We start from the raw sequence: 9536 nt of genomic DNA, 5'->3' as shown, positions 1-9536 counted from the left end.
AAGTACATAACCAGCCAGTGTTCAAAACTATCGCCTTACTTTAGCCCGATTCACAACGGTTATCTTATAATAAAGTTTTGTAATTTGAGTGGTACAGGTAGGTTTTTTGTGGGAAATTTGAGCATGGCACTGCATCATCATGTCACTTCTCATCTGTGATTGCGAAGTACAGTAAATATCCACACCGGTGCGGTGACTGACTGCCACACATACTCCTCAAAACATTAGATTCATCCGCGCTGGAGCCGTGCCGGCTCACAACCCACGCAAGCTAGATAATTTCGCACACAACTGCAATTCCAGGTTTTCAAACAGAGATGGCGACAAAGAGGCAAAACTTACGGACTGCAGCTTTAAAATAGAAACCGTATCATATAGCATTCATACCGAACCTCAGTCCTACATTGAGCTCTTGTTATTGTGGTTTGTTTCAGGGCCTGACCTCGTATCTTCCTTCTCCATCTTTACTCTCTCCTCACTCCAAACTACAGATGTCCACGTCACTCAGTGCTCAACTCATTCCACAGGCCACCCTCACCTCACACAGCAGTATGTTCTCTACATTATCCTTCATATTATATAGGATAACTCGAGCATGCATTGTTTTGAAGAGCACATCTCAGACTATAAAGTAGAGAAGAATGGAAAAATGTGAGTATTTTTATGTATTTATGTATGTTTATGTATTTATGAAAAGTGTAGTTTGTTTCTGTGGCACTTAAAACCACATGAAATCACATGTCATGAGGTCTTTAAATCTGCCTTTTCTCTCACAGGTGGTTACAGTCCTGCTGGGCAGCCCATTAGAAGAGCTCCATCCCTCAAACACCAGAAAGTAAGACACTGGCTACGTTTACATGCACAATTTTAGGTTCAATCGGACTGAATTCATTCCGATTGATGAATCTGAATGTAGTGTTTACATGAACGCTAAATAAAGTGATCGGGTTGATGTGCGCGTTTGTATGTCACAAGCTTCAAATCTGCATTTTTTTGACATGCGCACACTGCACAAATATAGTTTCTCACTGTTGTGAGGCTCGGCCATTGCACTCTGGTTGTGCTGACTCCTGCGAATTCCCCAAATGTGGGAATCTTGACTGCATAATTTATGGTGGTGGGGGACTGCGTTCGCGCTCTCCCCCGAATTAACTGGTTAAACTAGGGAAGTCGTGGCCTAATGGTTAGAGAGTCGGACTCGTAACCCAAAGGTTGTGGGTTCGAGTCTCGTACCAGCAGGGATTGTAGGTGGGGGGAGTGAATGTACAGCGCTCTCTTCCACCTTCAATACCACGACTGAGGTGCCCTTGAGCAAGGCACCGAACCCCCAACTGCTCCCCGGGCGCCGCAGCATAAATGGCTGCCCACTGCTCCGGGTGTGTGTTCATGGTGTGTGTGTTCACTGCTGTGTGTGTGCACTTTGGATGGGTTAAATGCAGAGCACTAATTCCGAGTATGGGTCACCATACTTGGCCACATGTCACATCAAAAAAAATAAAATAAAAAATGCCCCTCCCCGCGCCCAAAACGGGTTGCCTGTCATGCACTCTCAATCGTATTAGAAAAGGAATAAACCACCCCCTTCAATCCGATCGAAATTTCATTCCGATCGAGCTCAATCGGATCGATTAAGATGTTTACATGAAGGTTTTTCAGTCCGATTGAGCCATCAATCCGATTACAAATGTGGATTATTTGGTTGCATGTAAACGTAGCCAGTGACTACGTTTATATGCACACGAATAATGTGATTATTTCCAATAATCAGAGTAAGGACTTAATCGCATTATGATGTTTACATGTCAAGAGCAAAGCTCTTCATTCCCGTTTACATGCAATTTCCATTATTAGTATTATTCGCTAAGAATTGTGGTTATTTTTTTACCGCCATTATTCATTATAAACGCAAGTTTGTTGTGTATCCGGCCTCGGACATTTTTGTCTCGGACAAAATTGGCGTACGCCATCTATGTTAATACGATTGTGCTTGCTGCGATTATGAGCTTAATCGCATTATTTAGATCGGAGTATTGCATTTACATGAGGTAAAGTTTAATCGCAATATTGCCAAAATCTCATTATAATCACATAAAGAGGGTGCATGTAAACACTCACTGTGATCTGGTTCTGTATTATACTACCATTCAAAAGTTTGAAACAAATTAATACTTTTATTCAGCAAGGACGCATGAAATTGATAATAAGTCACAGTAAAGACTGTTTAAAATAAATGCTGTTCTTTTGAACTTTCTATTCCTCAAAGAATCCTGAAAAAACTGTATCACAGTTTGCACAAAATATTAAGCTTCACGACTGGTTTCAACATTGATAATAGTAAGAAATGTTTCTTAAGCAGCAAATCAACATATTAGAATGATTTCTGAAGGATCATGTGACACTGAAGCCTGGAGTAATGATGCTGAAAATTCAGCTTTGCATCACAGGAATAAATTAAATGTTAACATATATGAAAATAGATTGTGTTCATGTCCACAGAGTTTACTGGATTATGAATTCCCTCAACTAGCAGAGACTGACTTTGGGCAAATCAATCAAACGGTAAATTTTAATGTTTTATATTATAATAGATTACTATAAATGTGGAATTACTTGGAGTTAGTTTATGATCTCTTATATGAAATGTTCTCTAGGTCGTGTCTTTGTACGAGTACAGAGCCGATCGATCAGATGAGCTGTCGATACGCCGTGGTGACGTGATCCATGTGCTGTACAAAGACAATGAGAGCTGGTGGTTTGGGCGACTGGTCAGTGGGCAGGAGGGATATTTCCCAGCATCCTATGTGGCCGATGAAGGTTTGTGAATGAAGTTTGATAACCAAAATCACATGTATGATATTAAACTGTCTAAATCCATGTGTATCTCCCATAGGGAGTTTTGATGAAGAGCTCTCAAGAGCTTTAGAAGCACAGCCGTCACCGTTAGATCAACCTGAAGGATTTGAGCGTACAACACCAGTCCAGGTAATGACAAATGCTCATTTATTCCTCCCATAAAGTTAGTGAAACTTTATACTAGTTTGACCCTTATGATCTGTGTTCCTCCTGCAACTGTCTGCAGCCATCAGTGCCTCTGGAGAGCTGAAGATCATCTCAGAGCTAGACACTGGCCCTGAGGTGTCCTCCACCACGTATGAATTAACCACATCTGCCATCCGAGTACTTGTTTTCTTGAGCACATATTGAGATTATTTTCTTTTACAGAACAAAAAAGAAGAAGAAAAAGGTGAAGCGGAGTGAAGTTCCCTCTGCTCTGCCTCAGGTCCCGTCCTCAGATCATGAGATGTCTTCAACATCTTCCAGAAGAAGGAGACCCCTCCCCAGACTAGGCCAAGCCAACGGTGTGTTTAACGGTGAAGGACCAAACTGATGTGACTGAATCTGATTGCTAAGACTTCCCCCTGTTATGAAGGAACTAAAGACATAGAAACAACGTGTTTTCAAAAGTGTTTTATGTGGATGTATTTTTTGTAGTTGGCCTTATTTTAAATATATATATTTTGTAATTTTGATACTGATATTTGTATTATCATGTAGTTTCACAGGATTTTTTTTACTGTATTTCTGTACAGTATTTTGTGTACTGTTTTATTTAAATTTTTATGTTTAAACATTTTTAATTAAATTCAAATTTTCAATATAACAGCAACAACCCCAGCAGTAATCATGACATATATAATAAAAATGGGTGCTGTATAAAAGTTTGTGTTTACATAATGTGTGTGTGTGTGTGTGTGTGTATATATATATACACACACACACACATGCATGTGTATATTTAAGAAAAATATGTTGTTTATATATTATATTTATATATAAATTATATATTTTCAAAATATATACTGTATGTGTGTATTTATATATACTTAATAAATATACATGGTACACACACATATTATGTAAACACAAACTTTTATTTTGGATGCCATTAATCGATTTGACTGCACTAATAAAAATATATATTTTGTTCACATAACAGAAGGGAATAAACTATGGTATTTATTTAGCATCAGATTTAATGTATGCAGTTGATTCAATCTATTTATACATTTATGTATGACAAATTAATGCACGATTTTAAAATGTTACAATTTTAAACAACAATTGCACATATTGTAAAGTAAAAGATTAAATAACTTTTGCAGTGTTGAAAGGGTCAATATTTATGCAACCACTCCAAAGAACCGAAGGATCTCATTGCTATGAAAAGACATTAATGCACATTGTAAAAATGTATTTTGTAAAACTGTACATTTGTAGAAGTTGTTTCCATAAGGAATATGGCAATAATTTGTAAATCTGTAAAAGCAGTCATAATGGGGTCAGTCACAAACTAGGGCTAGACGGGTAATCTGTATTAAGCAATATTAAAGTACAAATCCCACATTCTTGCACTAGTCCAAAAGATTTCTGAACAAGACCTCAGAAATAATCCAGTGTACTGTACTGTAAGACACACTGTAATGAATAATTTTATACACAAGGAGCTCTTAATTTCAATTTACTTCAAAAATTTACACCTATTTTTCAGAATGGATTATATCTCATGTTAAGTTACTAAACACAATAAATAAGCCAAAATATGTTTCACTATTTCACTTTAGTTTGTAAAATGTCCTTGTTGTGACTGTCAAGATGAATATTTAACTGCCAAAGCAGCATTTGAGATGCAAGATGGTTAAGAAAATAACAAACCCTAGCTGGGCAGCATCTTCTAGTGAGGGAATATGTACATCGTCACCCTACAATATTCCCAGAAACGGGGTAAAAGATAAAGTGTTTCATCAATAGGCACATCTCAGCTCTGTTTAGTGTGAATGTCATCTCTTTATTATTATTATACATTCAACTTTAATACATTTTGCCTCCTCTCTTAATTCAATCTTCTTACAGGACTTTTGACATTTACTTTGTAAATGTTCACTGAACTCCTGTGTACAGAGGTTCAGCTGATCTTGAAATAATACATGTATGACATCTTTGTTGTTAAACTGACCTTCTCCACGTTCTTCATTTGTCATCTGTCAGTCATATCCCACATCACCTATATTTAGCAGCAATATGATTACGTTTGTTCTTCCATTTAAAAGCGTGCAGCAGCTTATTTCAGCTGACATCAACCCTGAGATGATCTGTCTTGGGGAGAAGAGGGGATTTTTCTCCTTGCGATAATGACGTGTCAGTCCTGTTGGCCTTTTGTGACCTGAAAAAAAAAGATCATGCATGATCAAGTTTCCTATGACTGTTTTCTAATTATACCACTTTTACCAACTTAAGAAATACGGAATGATTTTTAAATATTAATATATATTAATATTAAATTATTTAATTTTAAAGAATTTTTACCATATTGCTGAATAAAGTAATCAAAATATAAAAAAATGTACTTACTTCCTTTGTATGTCCTCTAATGTGAAATATATTACTTGTAGTAAGGCCTAGAGAATGTAAAGGTAAACATAAGCCAATAAATAAATATTTATCATTAAAGTGCATACATTACTAACCAATTGAGAAAGTTAAGAAAATGCAAATCTATTATAGAAATGGTCTGTTATGCATAGAGTTTGTTCTTACAGCGAGAAAGGCGAGTGCACCTTGAACTCCTGCGCTCCATTCAAAGTTGAGTGCTTGTGTGATGTATCCTCCAATAGTCGGCCCAAAGAACATCCTTCAGCATGAAACAGATGCTTCAGGTTTCATGAGGGGGAATTCTAAACAATATTCTTGAATATTGCACGTAAACTTTATTTTAAATACACACCCAGCAGACCAGACTGCTGAGAACAAGCCTGACACCAATCCCAGGGTACTCAAGTCTTCCTCAAAGCCATTTTCACTGCAATACGAGGAACACGTGAGCCAAAACATGTTTTTGGTATGTATGTATTTTGTAGAGGTTTGTACTGTTGTATTTTGCTCAGTTTCAGGGTTAACTGCATTTATTCAAACCATTTCAGGAATTTCGTGTGACATAACTGAGTGAATTAAAGTCACAGACAGAGTAACCTCTTAAAGGGGTCATATGACATTGCTATAAAAGAACATTATTTTGTGTATTTGGTGTAATGAAATGTGTTTATGCGGTTTAAGGTTAAAAAACACATTATTTTCCACATACTGTACATTATTGTTTCTCCTCTATGCCCCGCCTTTCGTCGATTTTTACAAAGCTCATCTGTCTGAAAAGCGAGGTGTGCTCTGATTGGCCAGCTATCCAGTGATTGGCGATTGGCCGAATACCTCAAGCGTGTGACGGAAATGTTACGCCCCTTACCATACTGTGATGCCGGCGCGACGAGACAAAACCAATAAAACAGATTACAAACGAGGCATTTGTTGCATCCAGTGGGGACATAGTTACGGATTATAATGACTTATACTGTCTTTTTACGCGTTGCATCGCGCCGCGTAAAAATAAAACTATGTCTGCATTTGTGCTGTGAGTCAGAACAGCCGGCATTGTAGTCTACTCTACCAGGTTCAGGAAAAATTCCTCCGTTAAATGCGTTGCACACAGACGAATATTTGGTTTGAACTGTTCTGGAACAGTGTTGTAAATACAACTTAACCACTGATTTCTAGTTGTGTCCTCTTTTGGAAGACCAAACAAAGTAGTTTAGCTTTCACAACGAAGCACACAGCGTCTTCACGACATGGCGGCGGCGGCAACAATACTACAGCGAGAATAAAAGTTACGCCTTCTTTCTTTGTGTGAACATTTGGGCGGTGTTATGCAAATCTTCCCACACAGTGACGTAGACATGTGGGGGCGTGTTTAAACGAGGCATTTTAGGAGGGCGTGGACGAGTCTTAACTTTTATAAAAAATATCTCTTTGGGTTTGAGACTTTAGTCTTTGCAACTTTAGGGATCTTATCTATGCACTAACAGCTTGTAACACTCCAAAGAGAAAGGAAAACTTGAAATCGCATCATATGACCCCTTTAAAATGGTTAACTGGGAGTGGATTTGTATGATGATGTATTTGCCTCACTGTGCACAAGCGATCATCTCAGCGAAGGTGGGGATACAGGTCATACAGAGAGAGAAGCCCACCACGATCAGCATGAGGACGGTGAGCCAGAGCTGACTGAACACACAAACATTTCACCGATTACTGACAGATTTGTGCTTTAATGAAACATTTGAATTGCCATTCAAAAAATTTGAAATTAATGTTTCACCTCCTAATATGGAAAATAGGAAGTGGGCCGAGGAAACAAAAGCTCACCGCTGTGGCCATTCCTCCAATCACCATCATCCATTTCCTAATTGACTGCATGAGAATCATTTTACAGCCACAGATAAAGTTATTTCTTAATAAATTAAATGTGATTTACACTTATATTGAAAAACAAAACATTTACCAAAAAAATTAAAAACTAAACTTAAAAAATATTCAAAATTGATATAAAAACATGATAAAATAATTAAAAAAAATGGTTAATTCAAAACTAAACATCTTAAATGTATGAATGCAATTAAAATAAATAAATACATAAAGCATCAAAAGTCATTAGGAATTTCAAACTTTTGTTCTATTAGAATTTTCAATCATCACTGTAAAAATGTTAATTGTTTAAACACTGACTTACAGGATATTTATCACTGATCACACCAAAGACAGGTGATGCCGCCCCATATGGCAGTGACAGTCCAATCATGAGCAGCCCCACTGAACCGGCACTGAGATTAAGCTGGTCGCAAAAAAATATGCACAAAGATGTTTTATATTATTATAATGTATGAGAACTTTTAGATTAACATTTACAACAGCATTTTGGAATGATATATATTACATTTTTTATATATTATATACATTTATACATATTATAAATTCATTTTTCAGTGTATTATATATTCAGTTTCAGTGTTCTAAATCTTCATAACCTTTTCTATGGCAAATATGGACAGTGTTGCATCCAGGAAACCAAGTCCTGAACTCAACGAGAACACCACGAAGCAGATGAGAAGGATCTTCATTCTGGTACACAATCTGAGGAAGGAATTCTGGGAAGAAGGAACAGCATCTATATTGGAATGAAATAAACAGACACGTCTATCTTCATGGCTGGAGGGCAAACAATAACAAAAGCAGACACAAGGCAATCACATCCTTGTGACAACTTAACCAGGAGTATGCTACATGGAATAGTCTTAAATTGAATTATTAAAAACATGTCATATTTAACCAGTATGAAGTCTGCACAAACCAAAGCTTGGTAAAATCCACAAATTGAGAGGCACTGTCGCAAACAGAAGACATCCTGTGAAAACGAATGGGATTTCATATCCAAATGACTGATAGAGCCAGCCGCCCAACGGAGGACCCAATATCAGGCCAAGACCTGTAAAAATCTCCATGAAGCCCTGAGAGAACAAGATAGCACTGATTACAGCTTTACTGTAGAGACACATTTAACATTTTCGCACACTTGTGTAAATATTAAAACCATAAGAATGGTTCCATCATTGTGTATGCCTTGACCGTGAGAAACCAAACAACCAGTCAGACTGAATAACTGAATCTATAGAGAAACAGCACATCTTTTGTGACGTGCAATAGTGCTTCCTTTGCCACTTTACTACAGTAACACCATTACTGCACTGAAAAACAAGCACTGACCACAACGCACCAAAACAGTCGCTATGCTCTCGGGGAAAACTTTTGCTGAAACTGCAAAAGACGATGTAACGGCGGCGGAAAAGCCGATTGCATTTATGCACCGTGTGATAAAACAGAGCACGACGAAAACTGTCCCATCAGACACTTGGTCAAGAAATCTGCAGAAGAAATGATATAATTAATGATGAAATACTAAAAATTAGTGTTACATGAGTTTTCCTCTATTTTTCCAGACTAGAAAGGTAATTTTTTCAACATTTAGGCATAATCTAGCATGTAAATGACCTGAAAGTTAATAGTCATGGCCTAAAAGATGCTAAATACTCATATAAATGTTTAACACACAACAAAACAACACAGATTTACTGACCCGAAGAGTACAGTACATCCGCTCGATACGAACAACCCTGCAACGATCATAAACTTGGCTCCTATCTGGACAATCTGAAACAGAGGTCAAGTGCACTGATATAGTGTGCAATCCATAATGGAAAGCTGTTGTTTATCTTCTGAAATAATGATTAACTTACATATTTACCAAGTAACAATGAGCCCACTAAAGTACATAATGCATAGATTCCGAATATTAAACCAATCATAGCTTGACTGACACCTTTCTTCTTTGCCTAGAAAATGAATCAGATCAAAAGTAATACATTATTTTATCCTACTGTAAGAAACTTTAAATGCCTTAGAGTACTTAGAACAAACTATGTTACATTTCATATTGTTGACTATCCCTGTTGAAAAAAAAAAACAGCATACGCTGGTTAGGTATGTTTTGACGCTGGGATGCTGGTTTAAGCTGGTCCTTTGCTGGTTTTAGCTGGTCCTTTGCTGGTTTAAACTGGTCCTTTGCTGGTTTATGCTGGTCCTTTGCTGGTTTATGC

The 9536-nt window shown here is 37.2% G+C and overlaps 2 protein-coding genes across 5 annotated transcripts in view; one reads left to right on the top strand and one right to left on the bottom strand.

Moving 5' to 3' along the window:
* ahi1 (Abelson helper integration site 1) overlaps positions 1-3522 on the top strand; it is a 16581-nt gene extending 13059 nt beyond the window's left edge. For 2 of the 3 annotated variants that reach the window (XM_016491912.1, XM_016491908.1), the window contains 7 exons: positions 435-549; positions 777-835; positions 2497-2559; positions 2652-2814; positions 2891-2982; positions 3070-3149; positions 3223-3522. In XM_016491912.1, coding sequence (XP_016347398.1) covers positions 435-549; positions 777-835; positions 2497-2559; positions 2652-2814; positions 2891-2982; positions 3070-3149; positions 3223-3388 — 738 coding nt within the window. In that variant the 3' untranslated portion in view covers positions 3389-3522. Of the gene's footprint in view, positions 1-434; positions 550-776; positions 836-2496; positions 2560-2651; positions 2815-2890; positions 2983-3069; positions 3150-3222 lie in introns of those variants that run through there. The other variant, XM_016491921.1, reaches the window with a different exon arrangement.
* A 622-nt stretch (positions 3523-4144) lies between these two features.
* Positions 4145-9536, bottom strand: part of slc18b1 (solute carrier family 18 member B1) — a 6197-nt gene continuing 805 nt past the window's right edge. Inside the window, exons 3-14 of one of the 2 annotated variants that reach the window (XM_016492499.1) lie at positions 9177-9272; positions 9017-9090; positions 8657-8804; positions 8234-8390; positions 7911-8050; positions 7616-7717; positions 7205-7296; positions 7015-7110; positions 5783-5857; positions 5596-5689; positions 5410-5456; positions 4145-5221 (exon numbers count right to left, since the gene is read on the bottom strand). In XM_016492499.1, the coding sequence (XP_016347985.1) occupies positions 5125-5221; positions 5410-5456; positions 5596-5689; positions 5783-5857; positions 7015-7110; positions 7205-7296; positions 7616-7717; positions 7911-8050; positions 8234-8390; positions 8657-8804; positions 9017-9090; positions 9177-9272 (1218 nt within the window). In that variant the 3' untranslated portion in view covers positions 4145-5124. The remainder of the gene's footprint in view (positions 5222-5409; positions 5457-5595; positions 5690-5782; positions 5858-7014; positions 7111-7204; positions 7297-7615; positions 7718-7910; positions 8051-8233; positions 8391-8656; positions 8805-9016; positions 9091-9176; positions 9273-9536) is intronic. The other variant, XM_016492508.1, reaches the window with a different exon arrangement.

Source organism: Sinocyclocheilus anshuiensis, unplaced genomic scaffold, assembly GCF_001515605.1.
Source record: "Sinocyclocheilus anshuiensis isolate Anshui unplaced genomic scaffold, SAMN03320099.WGS_v1.1 scaffold261, whole genome shotgun sequence".
Lineage (NCBI taxonomy): Eukaryota > Metazoa > Chordata > Actinopteri > Cypriniformes > Cyprinidae > Sinocyclocheilus > Sinocyclocheilus anshuiensis.
The sequence above is the reverse complement of the archived record's forward strand: the minus strand, read 5'-3'. Positions and strand labels throughout refer to the sequence as shown.